The sequence below is a fragment of the Halichoerus grypus genome, chromosome 5 (assembly GCF_964656455.1).
Source record: "Halichoerus grypus chromosome 5, mHalGry1.hap1.1, whole genome shotgun sequence".
NCBI classification, from domain to species: domain Eukaryota; kingdom Metazoa; phylum Chordata; class Mammalia; order Carnivora; family Phocidae; genus Halichoerus; species Halichoerus grypus.
Window position 1 is genome coordinate 102,560,682 of NC_135716.1, and position 22,226 is coordinate 102,582,907.

The 22,226-nt window shown below is 33.1% G+C and overlaps 1 protein-coding gene across 2 annotated transcripts in view; it reads left to right on the forward strand.

Moving 5' to 3' along the window:
* Window positions 1-22,226, forward strand: part of COL11A1 (collagen type XI alpha 1 chain) — a 202,299-nt gene that overhangs the window by 103,934 nt on the left and 76,139 nt on the right. The window contains exons 29-39 of one of the 2 annotated variants that reach the window (XM_078072675.1): window positions 926-951; window positions 2,057-2,110; window positions 3,670-3,777; window positions 6,683-6,736; window positions 11,570-11,585; window positions 11,752-11,805; window positions 11,939-11,983; window positions 12,131-12,184; window positions 12,316-12,360; window positions 15,432-15,485; window positions 21,146-21,199. In XM_078072675.1, coding sequence (XP_077928801.1) covers window positions 926-951; window positions 2,057-2,110; window positions 3,670-3,777; window positions 6,683-6,736; window positions 11,570-11,585; window positions 11,752-11,805; window positions 11,939-11,983; window positions 12,131-12,184; window positions 12,316-12,360; window positions 15,432-15,485; window positions 21,146-21,199 — 564 coding nt within the window. The remainder of the gene's footprint in view (window positions 1-925; window positions 952-2,056; window positions 2,111-3,669; window positions 3,778-6,682; window positions 6,737-11,569; window positions 11,586-11,751; window positions 11,806-11,938; window positions 11,984-12,130; window positions 12,185-12,315; window positions 12,361-15,431; window positions 15,486-21,145; window positions 21,200-22,226) is intronic. The other variant, XM_078072676.1, reaches the window with a different exon arrangement.

Sequence of the window (22,226 nt, forward strand, 5' to 3'; positions counted from 1 at the left end):
GGAAACTTCTAGACCTGTTAGAATTTTTGGTTTAGGCGAAATACCAGATGGAATCACTTTTCTAGGATTAGGTCTCGTATATTCATAATTACCTAATATTTTCTGGACCTTAACATACCTTGCTAAACACACACTGAGGCATGTTCACTTAGTAAAAGTCCATTTAGTAAATGCTTATTAAATATCATGGATGGTTATTAAGGATCAAAAATGTATGAGGCTCTGGAGGTGCAGAGGCTAATTAGGCATAAGTCTTTATTTCTACCATTTAGTAAAAGAAAAATCTATGCTCTACTAAATGCAGAATGGCATGTTGTTACAATAATAAATGCTTAGAGGGAGCACACAGGACAGAGGGGTTAATTTTGAGTGGGGGATAGGGTGGAGATTGAAGTCGTGAGAAATTTCATAGCAGAATTATGAACTGAGTCTTGAGAGAAGAGTAGAGGTAAACAGAGGTAGAAAGAGAAGATAAAGGATTTGCAGGTGTGTGTATGACAATGGCAACCAATGCAAGAATTGCAAATGGAGGGGCACTTGGGTGGCTCAGTCAGTTAAGTGTCTCCCTTCAGTTCAGATCATGATCTCAGGGTCCTGGGATTGAGCCCCGCGTGGGGCTTCCTGCTCAGTGAGGAGTCTGCTTCTCCCTCTGCCCCTCTCTCTCAAATAAATAAATAAAATCTTAAAAAAAAGTTACAAATGGAAATATAGGTAATTCAGTTTTTCTAGTACTCAATCTCAGGGTGTTGGGTGGAGGTTAAGGGGAGATGTGAGACCAAAGATAAGACTGCCAAAGTGAACAAACAAGGGCTAGATCATGGTCAGAAGGGGAGGGGAATTGGCAGCTTACATTCATTATTAGCAACTTGGAACCATTGAGGTGCTTTAAAGTCAAAATTGATGTCATCAATTTTGTTTTTTACAGAGATCATTTGGCAGCAGAATGTGGAAGTATATGTACCAATCTTGCTAGCTCTGTTCACATACCCGACCAGACATGTCCTTTCCTCAAACTCTGCAAGTCACATCCATTCTCTAACTCCTAATTAAGATACTAACTCCCCTCTCAAGCCTTCTTCAATTAACTTCTTGCCTCACTCCCACCAACACCAGAACCACCACCACCACCACCATCATCATCATCATCATCATCAAGTCTGTCTTCTCTGAACACCCATCCTACTCCATTTGTACCAAAATTAATGCAAATGTTCTACCTTCAGTTTTATTGTTAAAATAAAAATCTTGAAATACTCCATGATACTCTGAACAGAGTAATGCTCAGTTAATGCTATTGAAAAATTGAGTGGTTATTCCTTAGAAATTTAATTTTTTTATATAATTTTCTTGGAATTAAAAGACAGTAAGTTTGTTCATGAAGCTTAGTTTTAGAAGTCTAGATTTCACTAAGAATGGTATGAAGTATTTCCATAGTCAAAATATCTGCTCTCTTTAATTAAAGAAGCCCCAATTTTCAGTATTACTGGTCTGTTGTGATAATGAGCATTCTCTATGTACATGTAAAGGATAATAGTGGTTTGCTTATTCTTTATCTGAAAAGAGATTGTAATATAGAACACAAGTTGAGCTAGAAGGCATTTATCTAAAGCACATGATACAAAATGCATGATATAATATTCTTTGGTTTGAATTAGTAAATTAAGGGTAAAGACATTTTATTTGGTAGTCAAAAGTTCTTGTATTCCAAAGTTAAAATGATAATTATTTAAATTATTTAAATATTTATTCTTTCTTTGTTCAAATGGCATAGGATATATGTTGTTATAATGAAAATGGTTATTTCCCCCATAAGATAAAGAAAATTTAATGGACGCATTTGAGAAAAATTTCCTAGAGCAACTTAAAGGCAATAATAGCAGAAAATGAGAGGATATGGGTGACAAAGGTTAGAATAGGGAGAAGGAAGTTTCACAACATGATTCACATTTCTCAAAACAATTTTCCCTAAATTATCAGTGTTTGTATTTTATCTAGCCATATTTTAGATTCATTAAACAAATCATTCAACACCTGTTTCATTACTTTTATTTTTCAGGGTGAAGATGGTTTTCCAGGTTTCAAAGGTGACATGGGTCTTAAAGGAGATAGAGTAAGTAAGAAGAAAATTCATACCAGAACATACACTTACGTGTGTGTGTATATGTGTGCACGTGTGTGTGTATATTCTTATAATTAAATATAGCAAGCACAGGATAAATAAAAATGTTCATACTATCTGAGACTTTGCTGCTTTGGTTTTTATATGAAGATTAGACATACTAATTTTTGTGGACGTAATATGGTCTTTCAGATTTTATATTAAATTTCCATGTGTCTTATAGCCTATGTGTGTGTGTGTATGCAAAGTTGAGTAGTACCATTTATAGATATTTTCTAAATTGGTGATCAAATTGCTTAAAAGAAGTAGTTTGATAGATTTCTTATAAATTTCATAGGGAGCTGTGTTGCTTGGAAACCATATATTTGCAACTTTCTTGAACTTCCATTATTAGTGATCTTGAATTTTTGAGTGTAAAGATGGTATACTTTTTTTTCTGGTAATGAGTGTCTAGAAAACAAACAAAAATCTGAGTTACCCAAAGTAAGCTAAGCTAAGTGTTTTATTGGGAAGATTTATTTTATATCTAATTCAATAACACCTAATATCAAGGAAGCATACTGCCGGATATTTTTGTTTCCCTAAAAAATACGTGATGCCTGTTTCCAGAATGGGGGCAGTAACTTACACATTTCAAGGTGAAAACCAAAGTCTAAAATGAAGACATTTTTCTTGTGTTCCAAACAGTGATTTCCAAAATTGCTATTGTCAGAAAAGAAAATTATTTTTTCCTACTAGCCTGCTAGGTTCTTAGGCTGGGGCCCTGTAAAATTAGATTGACAAGAGACAGATTAACAAGAGAAAAACAAACAAGTTTTCTAGCATGTGCCTCACATTTACACATGGGAACGCTCCATGATAATTAACTCAAAGGGGTGGTTAGAATTTGAGTTCATATGGCATTTTAGCAAAGGAAAAAGAGACATGACAAGGAAAAGGACTTTGAGTTTCTAGGGCTGCAAATTGTGGGAAGGCAGATATATGGAAAAGTAATGGTAGATAAAAGCTAGTTAATAAAGTTCATTGTATAGACTCCTCTGGTATCTGCTGTTGGCTCCAGACCACAAGTCTAGCAGTCTCCAGTGATTAACTTTTGTCCTTTCTTGTAGAAAGGGGCGGAAAGGCACCTTTGCAAATCTGTATCTTGCTTTTAGCACCTTCTCTTGCTTCTGCTTCTTCTCAATTGCCTTCAACTCAAAATAATCTTCACTCCCACATGGCATATTTTGGGGTTGAATATTCTGCCACCCTCCACAATCTAACCTTGATTTTTACTTTTTTCTTTAGCAACAGAGATATATTAAAATTACTTTAACATGAAACATGGTAACATCGGACTTTTGTAGGTTTTCAAATGTCAGACTATATTCAGTTGTTTATTTACTAATGGAAAGATTGATAAAATCAAAGATCTTGAAACCTCTTTGTCCTAAATAAAACATGCGTAAACAAATGAGGAGTTGAAGAATACGACTTTTTGATAGACTATACTCTCTGTTATACAATCTCTAATATATTTAAATTACAATAATGTTATTACTCTATTTCAGGGAGAAGTTGGTCAAGTGGGTCCAAGAGGAGAAGATGGCCCTGAAGGACCCAAAGGTCGAGCAGGTCCAACTGGAGACCCTGGTCCTTCTGGTCAAGCAGGAGAAAAGGTCAGTGAACAACTTTAAATTCCCAGGTGCTCTTGCAGATGATGTTTCATTGTCATTTAAAAATATTTTTAGTCATCCATGTCAGAAATCTGGAGGATTCTATTACTTTTCAAGCATATCCATATACTGTTAGGAGTATAACCATTAGATGGGTCCATTTATCCTTTTTCACTCTCCCTTGTTGCCCATCCCCTCTGTTCTCCTTGGCTATGCAGAATCAGCAGCTCTTCAAGCTCTTGCACATTAGAGGTTGAAAATTTGAGTGTGAGTAACAAAGGATCAAAGAATCAATGAAAGATGGTCTACTTACTGTTTTGGAAGAAGTGGAATCATCTTTACTCCTCGAGCCAAAATGTACACTTTCTATTTTTTTCACATAAACATGCATTTTCACAGAGCAAGTGTTTTTAAAAAAATCCTGATGTCCAAGCCCAACTTCAAGAGATTTTAATTTTAGTCTGGGGTTAACCCAAGCATCGCCATGTTTTAAAACATCCCAGGTAATTCTAATACTCATTGGTTTCAGAGCCATTGTGCTATATGTAATATGTCAAAAAATATTTTCAACCATTACATTTACATTTACATGTAATATTACACAACATTGAAATTATGCCTTTATTGAGAATTTAGTGATGTGATGAACACTTTATAAATGTAGCTACAAAGTTAAATTAAAAAGGAACAAGAAATGTCTGTGACAGGTGTTATCCTATTACACTAAAGGATAATATAAATAATAATTATTTCTTGGTGGTATAATTCAGATGATTTCCTTCCTTTTAATATGTATATCTACTTTCCAGATTTTCCGTATTGAGCACGCCATTATTCTATAAAGTATGGAAATTCCATGCTACTTAATAAAATTTTAACCTCCCTTCTTGCCATCCTGTCTCAGAAGAAAAATGTATGAGGATCATACAGGCACTGTGACTAGATAAGTAAGAAAAAATTTCCCCATGTCATTAGGAATCCTGACTAGTGGTTCTTCTACAGTTTCACCCTCCCAGCTGCCAATTATGAACTGATGAATAATGTCATTGTGTTTAGGCAGGAGAAGGAAAGAATGGGAGAAAACAAGGGCTTACAAGGCCTTCCACTTCAAGTACTCACTTGTCAATAGTTTTAGACTATTCTGGACCTTGCTCTCATCCTTGCTCCACTTGATTTGTATAAATGATCCCACCACCTCTTCAGAGGTATCAGGACTTTATCCCACAGTTCTTCATTTTTAATATTTCTTTTTTTTCCATTATTATTTCCCCTTTATCGAAGTTGCCTATCCCCATATTGAAAATGCAAACAAATTTTCTGTCTGGATTTATTTTGAAATAACTCTAAAGTGAATAAGAGTTTAAATGGTAATACAGTAATTAACATAGAACACAAAGCCTTTATGATCATAATTAGAGAATTTCATTAACCTTGAAATCAGTGGCATAAAACAGATATGATAACTTAATATATCCAAAGGGACATCATTATAAGCACGCTTCTTAGGGCTTGTTTGCATATTTTCCATCTGAAGGCTGCTTCCCTATGCAGTGTTGATCAACTCTAGTTCAATCTCTAATAACAAGGTCATAAACTATATTCCTATTTTCTTGCTTTCATTCATCTAGTAAAATATTTATTGTTTATAGTGTTACTGCTCAACTTTTACCGTTGTATGTAGTAATTTGGATTTGTTTTTGTTTCTGTTCTTATTTTGTTTAAATGTACATGGAAAGTAATGATACTATGTGCTTCCTAATGTTTAAGAGTTTCGTAGATAATATTTTATATATGAAGTGTGTTTTTGTAAAATCTTAAGGAAAATAAGTCAAAGTAAAATTCCACAAACATATTTGATTCACTTCATGCAACTTAATTTAATTTTCTCTCTACTTGTATTTTTAAATTAATGCTTTGTTCCAGGGGCAATTTTCTCAGTATAGTGTTTTAACCTTCTTGGTATTTCTTACACATCTTTGGAATTTGGTAAAGGTAATTTACCATTTGTTTTAGCACTTTAAGAATGAAAGGTAATCTCATTGCACTAGAAGAAAATTGTGGCGCATTTAAGTCTTAACCCGCAGGAATTAACACTCCACAAAATCATTACTATTTAGCTGTAGTTTGCAACATTTGATATATCTGATAACCCAGATTTATCCAGATGTTTGAATAAAAGAAGAAATGTTGCTCAAAAATTAGGTCAGAATTTCTTGTATAGTTATTTGAACTACAGTGAGAAATAGTTAAATAACTCATGATTGCTTGCTTTATATTTACTGTGAGAAATGAAATAATTTTATCAAAAAGATTCACTTTAGTTGAAACAATAAAAACTAAATGTAGTTCTAACTACATCAACTAACTTTAAATAGTTTTTTTTTTTTTTTTTAAAAGATTTTATTTATTTGAGAGAGAGAGCATGAGAGGGAGGAGGGTCAGAGGGAGAAGCAGACTCCCTACTGAGCAGGGAGCCCGATGCGGGACTCGATCCCGGGACTCCAGGATCATGACCTGAGCCGAAGGCAGTCGCTTAACCAACTGAGCCACCCAGGCGCCCCTAACTTTAAATAGTTTTAATGTTGAAAAAGCTTAGGCATTTTCTTTGTTCATGCTTAAGAGTTAATGGTCCTAGAATTCTCTTTAGCTCAGGGTTCTGTGTCCTCAAAGAAGGCACTGCCACTTAAAAGTTAAGTTAGCAAACATTATAGAATTAGAAATATGTCCAAAACAATTTTCCCTATTTAAATGAGGAAATATAATGTAAGTAAAGTATGGTGAAAACTTGCAAATCTTCCTTTTGAGTGTTCAGATATGTAGTTCTAACTTTTAGAAAAATGACTGAACTCATCGTTGATACTTAATTCAACTTAGAATTTTTATTTGTTATTATTTTTTTTAACTTTAGGGGAAACTTGGTGTTCCAGGATTACCAGGATATCCAGGAAGACAAGGTCCAAAGGTAAAACAATTAGGTTGATTTTTTCTTGATTTTGTAGAAATTAATCACAGATAATTACCTTTCAGTTTGTAACATCGAGATGATAAATCCTTAAAATATAATTTCACAGGGGAAAGACATGGGGTATGTTGGTGCCTGGTGTGCAGGGAGCTCAGAGAGCCTAGGTGATTATGGATTGGAGTATTGTAGCAGACAGCGTCATGAAAGGAAGGCATAGTCAGCTACTTCCTTGTTACTGGAATAAGGACTATTCCAGGGTGACATACTAGTATATCTAGAAGTTATAATGGGGATGATAGGGATAGAGAATAGCTTTTGATTTCATTTCTAGTACCCTAAGGGTTGGAATTGTCACTTGCTTTAAAAAAAAAAAAAAAGAATTACAATACATCTTTCATCATTTTTATTTTCCCTCATTTCCACGGTATTTGTTTCCTAGGGCTACTGTAACAAATCTCCACAGACTTGGTGACTTAAAACAATGGGGATTTACTCTTTTACAGTTCTCGAGACCAGAAACCTAAAATCAAGGTGTCAGCAGGGCCCCCAGTCCCTCCAAAAGCTCTAGGGGAGAGTCTATCCTTGCCTTTTCTAGCTTCTGGTAGCCCAGGGCAGTCCTTGGCTTGTGTCTGCATAACTGCAATCTCTGCTGCCTTCACATAGCCTTTTTTTTTTTTTTCTATGTCTCCTCTTCTGTCTCTCTTTTTTTTTTTTAAGATTTTATTTATTTATTTGACAGAGATAGAGAGAGACAGCACAAGTAGGCAGAGAGGCAGGCAGAGGGAGAGGGAGAAGCAGGCTCTGTGCTGAGCAGGGAGTCCGATGCGGGACTGGATCACAGGACCCGGGGATCATGACCTGAGCTGAAGGCAGCCGCTTAACCAACTGAGCCACCCAGGCGCCCTTCTCTTCTGTCTCTTATAAAGACACTTGTCTTTGCACTTAGGGACCACCTGGATAATCCAGGATGATCTCATTTCGAGATCCTTCACTTAATTTACACCTATGAAGACCTCTTTTTCCAAATAAGGCAACATTCACATTCCAGAGATTTGAATATTGTATATTGATTTAGGGCCACCATTCAATCCACTACAGAACTCGAGTGCTACTTTTAACTCTTTGAAATATACATATTTTAAGCATAAAAATGGATGGTTTTAATAATATGTTTACTTTGGTGTACTACTTTTCCTCAAGCTAAACACAAAACTTTGTCAAGTCTGTACTTCATGCATTGACTACTTAATTACAGTGGTTAAATAAATTAATATATACATTTTGGTTATTACTATTAAGATGGGTATACACCCATGAGATTATCTATCTATCTATCTATCTATCTATCTATCTATTATCTATCTATCTATCATCTATCATCTCTTTTTCATCTATCTCTCTCTGACCCATTCAGGCTTGACAGGTATAGTACATGAGGATAAATCCTAGTTATATAATAATCCCCAAACATATATTTATTAATGTTTCACAGATAATCATTGGGAAACCAGAATGTCCTTTCTCTTGACAAATGTGAACTACATACACTTGTGTTTGCTCATTGTCATGTGATGACACTATATTAGGCTTGCCACATGGCTTTGTTTTATAACTTTTCATTGGATTTCTAGAAAGTACGCATTTCCTTGTATAGTAGGAGGTAAACATAATGCTTTGAGACCTTCTAAAATGAGATTCATTTCATTTGTGATTTAAGAATAACATGAGCTTTTGATTTGGATTTCCCTGATGCTGAGCGATGTTGAGCACTTTCTCATGTGTCTGTTGGCCATTTGGATGTCTTCTTTGGAAAAATGTCTGTTCATGTCTTCTGCCCATTTCTTGATTGGATCATTTGTTCTTTCGGTGTTGGGTTTGAAAAGTTCTTTATAGATTTTGGATACTAGCCCTTTATCTGATATGTCATTTGCAAATATCTTTTCCCATTCTGTCAGTTGTCTTTTGGTTTTGTTGACTGATGGAACACTACATCAAAAAAAAAAAAAAAAAAGCAATTGGTGTAAAAAAAAAGAATAACATGAGCATCATTTAAAGGTTTCTAGCTACATTTAGAACACTGATTAGTAAAAAAAAAGAGAACACTGATTAGTAAGTTCTACCTTTTAAATATTGTCTCTAATACACTGCCCTGTTTCCTAGCTACCTTCCTTTCAAATGTCAAGCATTTTTGAAAGAATTATGAGTAAAAAAAGACATTCACTGCATAACCCATAACCCACAACCTTAAGCTATACTTAGATTGCTTGAAGAGTTCTTGATCTAATTACAAAGTTGAATTGCAGTTGTGGTGTTTTGATTTAAAAACAGAAAACTGTCCTATTACTTGAATGAACACAATATTCTTTTATTTGACATTCTTATTTTCTTCTGTTTTTTTTTTTTCTGAGACAATACTCTGTTCAATATTCTTTGAGTTATTTTTATTAACAAAATGCACCAGAATGACTATAGAGAAATGTTTCTTCCTAGAGGAATCAAACATTTTTCTTTACTCTTTAACCAAAATGTCTGAAACTCTGGCTTTTATTTTTTTATATTATCTTTCTTCATAACAACTTTTTTTATGATCAAAAATGATTTATGTTTCTTGGTTCTAAAACAAAAAATAATGGGCTCATCAAAGATCAAAGATAGATTCATATTTTTTCCCTATGTGGAAGCTAATGAATTTTGAATAGATTTAAATCTATATTGTACTAAAAGTGAAATTTGGCTGCTGATCTCTTTTAAGCAATTTAAGGACTATAATTAAACAATATAATTTATTTAATATCTTTCTAGCAATATAAATCACAATGGGTATTTGAAAGTTGCACCACTGTAAATACTATAAAATGATAGCTACTTCAAAAAGTAAAATCTATTTTAACGTAGGATTCTTTGTATTTAAAACAGCATTCAAATAATTTTGTAACCTTCACAATTGGTGAGTCAATTTCACCATTAATCTTTGACTTTTGAGCATTTTATTTGCTGTTTGTTCTTTCCATTTAAAAGCATTATAATGCCTTTTCATGGAAATTATATATTTTGGTGGTAACCCCTTATATGAGAAAAGAGGAAGAATATGCCCATATATTATAAACTGTTTAGCTGGTGGATTGGGCATTTTTTTATTTTCTTATAAGTTGCTTAGAGCAGAAACTATGTAAGAAAATAAATTTATTAAAAATTAAATTGATGCATAGAGCAATTTGTTTGAATGGAGTCTCTATAAATATGATTAGTTATCTATTCTACTCAAGACAGAAATGAATATTTGTTCTCAAATAAAATCTGATAGAGTAGATTATTTCCATATTGGATTATACTTGCTTGTCAAATTCCTAGAGTAGTCACATACTAATGCTCTACCAGATCTAACTAACTGATTGTCCATAGAGAAAGATCAATGGCTTTGAAAGCCCTTTAAAAAATGTAATTTGCAGACATTATTTCCCCATTATGTGAATATTACATGTCCTAACAATTGTCCTCAGGTGAATCACATAGTAATCTCTATAGACATGAATTAGAATATATTGGGAAATGGATCATAAGAAGAAGGTTAGCAGTGCATACTACCGTTATTGTTTTGATCATCAGCTCCCATAAGGCTTCACATATGATTTTCCTGATTTGTGGAGGAAATACAATTGGTATCTGTTGTATATACCACCTGGAGAAATTGTTAAAAATGCAGATTCCTGGATCCTACTGCCAGAGAGATAGATCCTAAAAATATGGAATCACTCTGGATTATTTCAATATGGAGGGGGCCACATATCATTTGGAGAAATATTATTTTAGGGGTAATTCAATCCAAATGAATGGATAAAAAAGCAGGGAATGCATTCAAGTGAAAGAAGGCTTTGTTATATCTCCCTTAACATATGGGGAAGTTTGTAAAATCTGAGTGTCTACTACTCTTTGCTAGATACTTTACACATTATTGCATTTAATTTATATAGTGGTCTGAATAGGAAAAGTGAATATTTGGAAGTCCTCCCACACTTTCCAGAGTCTCATAGTTAGCAAGCTGAGGAGAAAGGATCTGAACCTTAATCTGTTCTATTTCATAATGCAATGATGAGGCAAACCAATCACAGTCATGTTCAAAGGAATCTCTGAGCAGACGAAAATCTGGACATAGGCACAAGGTGAAATGGGAGAATTATATTCCATCTGTAAGATGTAGCTGTTTGTTGATAAAATGACATGATGTTTTACTGTGCTTATTACATCTCTAAATAACCAGTATTTATTGTTATCTATTATTATCATTTTTATACCTTGCCTTCCTTTATCCTAACCTCCCACAAATTCAAAGTGCCTATAAGATGTGCGTAAGTGCCCTCATTTTGTAGGAGAAAAGACTATGCTCAAAGAGGATAAGTAATGTACCCAACTTACTTAGGTAAATGTATGATAAACGTAAGTCTTGGGTTTATGTCTTTGGAATTCCAAAAACAGGATTTTAATGCTGGACTTTCTGACTTAGACTCTCAGCTAGATCTAACCACATTCAAACATCAAACAGGAAAGAAGGAAGATTTTTGGTCTTTATGATTTTATTTAGTTCTAAAGGTATAAAAATAAACTAAAAAGTGGTAAGTATACAAATGTAATAATGTTAATTCAGGAAAACTGTTTTATAAAATTCCTATTTTAACATTTAATTATTCATGCTCATGAATGTAGAATTGTAAGTCAAAATTATCACATATAAAATGTCCTTTTGCTATTTTCTAATGTGAGAAATGATAATATTTAATTATTTTAAAGTTAAAAACTAAAATCTATTCTATCAATTCATGCTTTCAATGCTTCCAGGATTTCAGATGTCCCTGTAAGTTCATTTTCAAATAGATGCATAGAGGTTGTATGGTATCTTAAAATTCTATTTCTGCTTTAAGTATTACCAGCTTGTGAGACTGTGTGTTCCGAAAGGCTTACAGCCTATGGCTAAAAATGTTAGTTACCACGCTCATTGTTTCTTATTTTTATTTTTGTAGGGTTCCACTGGATTTCCTGGGTTTCCAGGCGCCAATGGAGAGAAAGGTGCACGGGTATGATATATAAGTGTATTGCCCTGGACTATGGAATATAAATGTTCTCGCATGAGTGCCTATCTCTCAGCACTCCACTCACAGTGGACTGTAATTCGCTGCATACTGAAACTATTTGAACTGTCTTTGGCAGGGTGTCGCTGGCAAACCAGGCCCTCGGGGTCAGCGTGGTCCAACGGTGGGTGCCTCGATTTAAAATCATGATTCTCATTTTTTAGTCTGGATTTAATTTCCCAAGATAATTGTCCTCAGAAATAAAACTGATCCTATGCTTTTGGATGTGCTTGACACAGGATCAGTTTTCATCTTTTGCTCTCCTGTGCAGGGTCCTCGAGGTTCGAGAGGCGCGAGAGGCCCCACTGGGAAACCTGGCCCGAAGGTATTATGAGTACTCGTTCCGTTCCATTTGGGTTTGCTCTCAGTTCCTCTTCCAGAGGACGAAAGCCAGGAGAAGGAATCAAAACTGATTTTTTTTTTTCTTTTCTTTCTTTCTTTCGTTGTTGTTGTTAGGGCACTTCAGGTGGTGATGGCCCTCCAGGCCCTCCTGGTGAAAGAGTAAGTATGACACAGTAACATAATATAAAATAAATATTAATATTTTGCAAGTGTTTATATTTCTGGGAAAAGGTACATGTGTCTGCAGTGATTTGCAAAATCTAGTCAGAGTTTAAAAATTCCTATATTTTTCATTGACTTCTTTTTAAGAAAAGCAGAATCAGTTATGTACTACTAATTTTGTTATAGAAATGAGAGTAATATTGTGCATAATTGCCCTATGATGTCACTCTTAAACTCAAGCCAAAACAATTTTTTTAAATATCCGTATAACACCTGTGCCTTCTCCTTCACTCCCCTTGCTTTCCCTATTGATATTCATTTTATCCATGGCGCTGGAAGCAGCATTATGTTGGTAAAATGCAAGCTCCCAGTAGCCATTAAGTCACAATCGATACACATTCAAATCAAGATAAAACATCTAGTCCAGTAAATAGAAAAACTATTTAGTAAATTGATTTTCAATTGATATAAAATAAAGCTAAATATACATGAGTAAGCATGCCCTTTATTTGTTTTCTTCTGGCAAAATACAGCATTTTTGTAGCCAGAGTTTTTGAAAGCTATCTTCTAGAAAGAATTTTAAGAATTAATTTTGTATTACTGTTAAAGAAATTAGATTCACTTCTTAATGTTGTATAGCAACGTTCAGGATTATGCAGTCATAGTAATATATTTTTTGTATATTATTGTTTGAAATTTATAATAGGTGTTCCCCAAAAAGAAAAACAGAAACACCTTGTGATGTTTATACAAAGAAAACAGAATAAGTAATTTTTTGGGGGGGACATTTCTATTTGTGATGGAAGTGTCAGTAGATAAGACACAAGAATAAACATTTAATTATGGTTGTTTCAAGGCTTTGGTTCATATTTAATTGAATTAAACTTCTACTAAATGTTTCTCACTGTTGGCGAACTATTCCCAAATTGAGTCCATTCTGTACATTCTGAGTTCATAAATAATATATACATTTGAAAAATTTTATGGTCAAAGTCATCTTAATAAGAAAATGTAGTTTAGTTAAAATGGCTAAACCATTAAATGGAGTAGAACCATTTCACAAATTATAGCAAAACCAGGAATTTTGTCTTTAAAGTACAAATTATTTTGTGTTCATATTTTGCTTATGCATTCCAAAATATCATGTATTTACAATTTTGGAACATAACACTGTGGCCCAACAGCATGATTACCTGTAATTGTAAAAATACTTTGAGGTAAGAAAAGTATATATATACGCACACACACATATATATATAATGAGTATATATGTATATACTCACTAGGATATTCTGCAACTTAGTATAATTCCTCATACTCACGGTTTGCAGATCATGGATGTCTGTTATTAAAGACTTAGTTCATAGCTTTTAGTTGGGTCTAAGATCACCAGATTTAGCAAAAGCAAAACAAAACAAAATAAAAACAAAGAAAAGAACTAAGACACTCAACTAAATTAGAATTTTTACATGAACAAGAGTTTGTGGTGTAAGCATGTCCCTTGCAATATTTAGGACATATTAAAATTATTCCTTATTTATCTAAAATTCAAATTTCACTGACACTAGGTATTATCTAGCAAACCCTGACTGGGTTCCAACACTATCTTTACACTGAGTATGTATTTTCCACTTCACCTGGAAACTATTTTGATTAATACAGACAGAACATATAAACACTTTTTATGGAATTTTATAAAGACCCACTTTTTCTTTATATTCTCTAGAGAAGTGATGTTTGAAATTTTTTTCTTTAAAGAAATTTAAATTCAAAATCAAATTTTATTTGAAAAGGAGCCAAAATATAGAAAGCAAAGAAATGACATTTTAAGAAATTAGAAAAATTGAGCTTGCTACATAACCAAAAAACTATTGCTTTTAAAATTTTGTATTTAAAATAAAACTTTGTTTATAATATTCTTAAGTTATTATGATGGATACTGAAGAATGAGAGTTTCATACTTTAATAAGAGTACCAAAATTTGTGAGTCCCGAAAGTTGCCCAGCATTTTGGGTAATCGCACTGTGATATCTGTTTTTTTAATGACATATCTAACTTTGAAGTTTCTTTTTGATTTTAAGATGAGATGTTGGTAATAGCAATAATTTGTGATGATTTCTCAACTAGCGTTGGCTTAAAAATGATAATGACATTTCCCTTGGAAAGGCTAACCTGATAAATTGAAAAGAATAAATTCTATTAAAGACTAATTTTAGTAAACTTTATTTTTTATTTAAATATAAATAAATCCCATTCTAGTTGAGTTACTTAAGAAATCTTATTTATATTTTCTTCCATTTTATATATATTACTTTTAGAAATGTAATTATGTTCTGGGAACATAAAGGATTATCTTTATCAATTATTTTGCTGTCGCTATAGTAAGGTCTACTTTCTGCATTTTAAAGATATGTAAATATGAGTGTTGAATAATGTAGTTTATTAAGCATCAAGTTAAGAACAATATTATAAATGTATATTTGGATTGAATGTTAATGAGAATGATTATACAATGAAGTGTTTTCATCTTGTCTACCAAGAAGTTTATATGTAAGTAAAATGAGGTATTGACATTTTCAAAAATAAATTTTAAATATAGTTAAAGGTCTTTCTGAATTAGCCACTTGTTTTTTTCTTTTAGTTTTGTTTGACTGGAGCCAGAACATTTATAGATTCAATTTTAAAAAAATAACTTTTGGGGAGAGGGCTATGTAATTGAAATACTCTCTTTTGGGTGATGTTTCCAACCAATGTTAAAAGTCTAGCATCTCTGGAACTTCTTGATACATCTATGTTCTGTTCACTTTTAATATGAATTCTAAATATTTAGTGTTCTTTATTTAAGACCATTGTTGTGATGTGTGGTTTTGAGTACTGAATAATGCGAAAAATCATGCATTTAGCTTTTAGATTAGCATAGATTATCCTGTTGCGTTGCCTCAGTTCTGTCATTACAGTGAAGAAGCTGTACGCTGTGTTTTGGTTCATTTGTAAAAATAAACAGTAAAGTACAAAGATGTATCTTTCAAGGCATATTCTCAAATTTTTCCACTGCTTTTTCTTTTCAGGGCCCTCAAGGACCTCAGGGTCCAGTTGGATTCCCTGGACCGAAAGGCCCTCCTGTAAGTGCCATAGGTTTTCTTTATCTTTCTCCATTGGACAATGTTTTCAAACTTTTGAGAGTCATAGTTTATATTTTAAATAATTTTTAGATACAAATATTTATGAAAATTCTAATAAAAACAAAATTGCAATTCATAGTGTCAAAGAATGTACATTTTTCAATTTGTTCAATTTATCCAGTTTCAGTTTATTGAGTGTTTCTGATGTAATTCAAATATATCTTAGTAAATATCCTTTCAAAGTATATCAAAAACGGAAACAACATGCATGGGTGTTATTCTCTCAAATACTCCTCTTCTGCAATGAATATTTTTGATGGCATTAAAAACTGTTACTGATTCTTAAATATTTTTTATTAGTATTTCTCTTTGGTCTTCCATCACCCAATGTGTCCTTCAAAACATCACTTCCTAAACATTCTCTAGCATTCTGACATTACTTACATCTCATTATAATTTGTTTATTTGTATTTAATACTTTTGTCTCTATAATGCATTCTTTTAAACAATGTAATGCTAACCCTTCCTGAATTATACCCCATTTATAAAATTTGCTCAGGTATTCAATTATCTTCACAAAGTTAATTGAAATCCTTTATTCTCATACTTAAATATTCATGGGAACATAGGACATGCTCAGTGCTCAGTTGTTTTCTGCTTCTTTTCTTAGCGACCTACTCAGTTTATTAATGAGAACTAGAATCAACTTACCCACTGTTTTAGTCCATTCTGGCTCCGATAACAAAAAAAAAACCCAAAACCAACCAAACAAAAAAACACACACAGAGACCAGATTGCTTATAAACAACAAAAATATATTTCTCACAGCTCTGGATGCTGGAAGTCCTAGATCAGGGAGCCAGCATGGTCAGGTGAGGGCCCCCTTTCAGGTAACAGACTTCTTAATGTATCCTCATGTGGCAGAAGGGGTTAGGGAAGAAATTCAGGTGGAGGGATAGAGCCAAGCTCATTTTCCTACAAATTAATTGGCTCATCTTCATTGTAATCAGAAAATGTGTATATGTGTGTGTTCGTGTGTGTGTGTGTGTTTATATGTAAATTCACACAGACCCCTTTGTGTAAATTCACAGATACACATACACAAATGGATTATGTATTGAGTGCTTGGAATGTTCATGTTTAGAGTCTGTTAATCTCTTGCCAATGTCAGAGCAATGGAGCCTCATTTATGTCATTGATCTCATTCATGAAGCTTCCACCTTCATGACTTAAGCACCTCCCAAAGGCCCAAGTGGCTAATAACATCACCTCTGAGGGTTAGGATGTCAACATATGATTTAGGATTTCAACATGAATTTCAACACAAAGTTTCAGGCCATAGCACCCATGTGTCTAAGGAAGTTGCTCTCAAAGTGTGGTCCACGAATCAGAGCATCGTAGCACCACTGGGGATTTGTTAGACATGCCACCTCACTCAGCTAATCAGAACTCCAAGAGAGGGGCCCAGTCTGTGTTTAGCAAATTTTTCCAGATAGTTCTGATGCATGCTAAAGTTTGTGAGCCACTCTTCTGGTCTACACTAGATAATGCTATGCAAACTTTAATGTGCATACAAATTGTGTTGATACCTTGTTAAAAATGTAGATTTGATTTAGTAGGTCTGGGGTGAGTCTTGAGTCTTGACATTACTGACAGGGGTCCAGATGATGCCATGCTACTGCTCCATGGGCCAGACTTTAAGTAACAAAGCTGAAAAGTGTTTTGGCTGAAAATAAGACCAACATAGTTTGAATATGATCTACTCAGCAGGAAGCTAAGTATAGTTAAAATTTTCAGTCAATAATTTGAGAACCAAATGATTTTTCACTGTAATAATACAGATAACTAAATCATTACTAGTAGTTTTACTCACATTCTGGATATTTACATTTGGAGGCTCATTGATATATTTTTCAACTGAATATTCTAAACTGATTTTTGAACTGAATCTTTTTGACAAAACCACAACATTCACCTTGTATGAGGCAGTTATATGGGACTTTTTATATATGCCAGTATTTCAAAAATTGTATATCCCAATTCTCTATTTTCAAATAATCATAGTTAGCCAAATACAGCTCAATAACAATCTTGCTTAAAGAAACAAGTCAGAAAATTCTGCACTAAGATGTTAAAATTTAAATAAAATGTTGCATCTGATTATGTTATACTTTTAACCCTGTTGAAAATAATTTATAAATAATTTATAATGCATATGTGTATCCAATTGTTATTGAATTGGATAACTCTCAATTTCACTGATAACTTTCAAATGTGACTTTAGCTCACATCTTTAAAAAAATGAACTATTTATCATGAAATACTGACAGTATGTATTAAATGTTGAAGCAATCTCTTTTGACAACAATTTTTAGACACTGTGTTGAAAATATTATTTCAACACTAACAGTTTTGCTTTATTACTGCAAACATATGAAAAAAAGGACTGTTATCTGTATTATAGTATTTTAAAAAGCTTAATGCAAATAACTAGTATTAAATATAGGATGACATCGATACTATCTGCATATAATGTTGTTTACCCACTATCTCAGTTTCTTTCCAAATGTAATATTTGTCTTGCAAAGTTTTCACATGTAGAGAAGTGAAAACACAGTTCCAGAAATGATTGTATACATAAGACGTTTTTCATAAGTATTTTGAAGCCATGTGCATAGATCATTGTTTAGCAACATAAAAAGCAGTGATATGTATAACTTCCACATTATCATACCATTTATATTTGTACATATTGTATATATTGCTAAGAGTTGTTTCCTTCATGTAATGTAATTTTATTGTCAAAGAAAACCATTTGACCCATTTTTACTCAGACTTTTTCAATCCATTCTCCATGTATCTTTCAACAAGTTTTGAGCCATTAATCGTGCATGCATTTTGTCTCTAAGAAGTATTACAAGTATAATAAATGCTTACACTTGAGAAGCATGCAGTCTAGTTGGAGAGACATGACACTGTTAAGGAACACTGCTTTCACTGCTAAACAAAATGATTTTTATACTCTGTTACTGTCACAAGTGAAACATTAGAACATGAAATAAAAGTACCTATTATTTCTCTGGTATACAGTTTTATAACATTTAGGACGGAAATGCCTTCATCTCTTTCATATGGAAAGAAGAAATTCAGGTGGAGGGATAGAGCCACGCTCATTTTCCTACAAATTAATTGGCTTATCTTCATTGTAATCAGAAAATGTGTATATGTGTATGTTCGTGTGTGTGTGTGTGCTTATATGTAAATTCACACAGATACACATACACAAATGGATTATGTATTGAGTGCTTGGAATGTTCATGTTTAGAGTCTGTTAATCTCTTGCCAATGTCAGGATATAGTTAGCCCATGTAAGAAGAATTTTAACTTGAGGTGATTAAGATTTATAACACAAGTCTTATGAGATACATTCTGTTTATAGAAGAGGAAAAATAAAAATTCAGTCAATGGGAAGTGAAAAAATTTCCTTAACATTTATTTGTAAGTGTCTTTTCACAGATCACCTTGCACACTGTAATTTCAATAAATTTGTTGCCACTATCCTTCAACAACATCAAAGGGGCAGTCTATTTTGACCAATACAATTATTTTAAAATTAATGCTGTGAAATTATTTGGTAATTATTCTGCTTTATCTTATTGGATGGTAGGGTGGGGCCATTATAATTATTTAGAATTAATCACTTAATATTTGAAATATATACTTAAATCAAGAAAAATGATGATGATATGAATTCTTTATGTAGTCTATTAACACTGTTCCCTCACAATATGTAGGAAAGTCTTTAAAAATCATGTTGCATTCATACCAAGGTGATGTCATTTTGATCTAGGACCACCATTTTAAAGGGTTATAATATTTTGCAATCAAAGTGTAATCTATGCTTCTCAAATCAGCAAATATAATGAGATATTGAAATATATATTTACAGATTTGTTAGAAAACATGCAAATGGTTTATGCTGATGGCAAAACACTTCATTTGAGAGGTGTTTTAGTATGGTGGGGAAAAAAAACCTCATTCATGTTTACTATCCTTTAGCTGCCACTCTCTGTGTTTTTAGTTAAAACTTTTACTCCTGCCCCAGTTGACAGTACATTTATTCCTATATGTATCAAAATACTAACAAACTACAGAATTTGTTTTTATTTACTATTTTGAATTACTGAACTTACATGGAATCTACTATCAATTAACTACTTATTTCTGTGCTTCACCTTTAAACTGAGGGCAGAGCTAACTCTTATATTACTGTACACCTGATGCCTAATACATAAAAATATGTAATAGATGGTTATGAAAGAAGAAATGTTTTGGGGCCTTGGTTAAAAACATTCCAGTTTTGGTCTTTTCAGAGGATGACTCTAGAATCACTGAGGTGATCCTGGGAACCATGAGCAAATCACTGAGCAAGCAATAATCTTGTGAAATGTCATAAGAACCGTCATTAATTAGAGCTGTTAATTCACATGGCAGCCAGGGATGAGATGAGATCAGGGAGCAGAGCTGGGACTGGACACTCTCAGAAAGCCTTTCTCCTGAGCTGTTGGAGCCAACGTCAAAAAAGTCTTACTCCAGAAGAACAAAGCTGTCAGTGAAAATAATCTTTTGAAACAAAGCCTTTTCTTCTAACTCAGTATAAAAATAATTGATATTTGAAAAGAGATTTTTGTAAATAATGTATTTTTAAGATAAATAAACTTAGTTAAATGATCAACATAGTGTGAGAGGTATATCTGTTATCATTAAAAATATTATTAAAATAATCATTTCTCTTCATTTGAATCCGGAGGGTGAGAATATTTCGGCCTATACCTGTTTAAACCTGTTTTAAAATCTGACCCCAATACTTAATGGTTTCTGAGTAGGGTGAATAATCCATAATGCAGACTAAAGAAGCAATCCATTTCTACTAAGTATCTAAAACACAGGAACTGCACAGAGTTGTTTACTTTAAGTACTTAGTTAATTGCTTCATTTATTTCTTCAGTCATGACACAGACAGCATCCTTTAGAGAAAGTGATAACATAGCAGAGTTGCTGTCCAGTGCTTAACAAACATTATGTGTCCAAGAGGATATTTAAGAAAACCGACTGGGAAAATTTGGCCCTGATGACTTTGAAAATTGAGCATAGCGCCTTACCTTGTTTCCTTTACTTGAAGCAATTGAGAGACAAAGTGCCCTTGTTTCTAAGTTCTTACCCGTTAGAAGCTCAGACCACCACTAGAGGACACTATCTTTCTGCTATCCAAATCTTGCTGCACAGGAAATTGAGTTAGGAACAGAACACCAAAAAGGGGGGAAAATACTCATTTGTCAAGTACCGAAGAACTAAACCTTCTTGTAAAATTAAAAATACAGATCTGTATGAATAGGTTTTTAAAAAAATAGATGCTAATGAAATCATTTAGATGTAAAATGTTCATAATGGAGTAAGAGAATTTTCTCTTGGTCACAATTACAGATAGAATTATCCTAGAGAGATATATACACATACTACTGTATATAAAATCAACATGACATCAAAATATGATACCTAATGAAAATATTATGAGAAAATTGTCCAACAGATTATATTTAAAGTATAAAAAATTTCAAGAAATATTTATGACATGTGGTATTTAATATTTGTGATTTCAGGGTCCACCTGGGAAGGATGGCCTACCAGGACACCCTGGACAACGTGGAGAGACTGTAAGTGACCCCACTCTTTTGATTGAAATTTTCCATCTGACCCCAATACTTAATGGTTTCTGAGTAGGGTGAATAATCCATAATGCAGACTAAAGAATTTCATCATTTCACAGAAAGTTACTTTATTATTAATAGCTCCTTTATTTGGCTATGGACAATGGAGAAACTAATTCCATTGGAACTTTTATTAAAATATATATATTTGATATATATATCAAATATGATTTAGTGAGACCAAAGAGTAAAATTATTTGGGTTTCCTCCCGGGAATTACATCTGCATGAGGAGCATAAAATAAACTCTTTAACGGAGAATCCATACTCATATATATTAAATATATATATATATATATAAATTACATAAATAGACCCAAATTTGTATCCCACCACAAATGAATATACTTGAGGATATGTGGTGTTACTTGATTTGACCATCCTTATTGTCAAGAATGGCGCTTTAGGGATGATGGAGAAGACCCCATTATCTTTTCGACACTTCTACAAGGTTGTCAACATTGACCCTTCTACAGAAGTATTTGTTTAAAGATATATTCCATCCAACCCTATCACATGTCCACGCTCTAAAGGAAACACATTATACTAAGCCATGCATTGAATACATTCTTCTATCCAGAACAAAGGGATGAAATATTTTCTGATGTTGGAACCATAAGTCTATAACTGGGTTGAAACAATGTCAAATGCATCCTCTCGCCTCAAGTAGGAAAATGTAAATGAAAAATGTAACTGAATTTTATTTTAAAATTATGAGGACTATAACATTAAATAAATTGTCTGAACAATTTATGTGAATAACAATGATTTGGGCAAGGGGGAAACTGGCACCTGAAGTATGGTTTAAAAATCCCGCCGGGCTTATTTACTTATTCTGCCACTGTTACCAAACCATGTGTCTGGCTTTTCCAGGGAGATGTTAGTCTAATCAGAAGTTATCATAGCTTAGCACCTTTCCTTGGACTCAATTCTTGGATCTCACCGTTGATTAATTTTATCCAGATTTCTTAAGG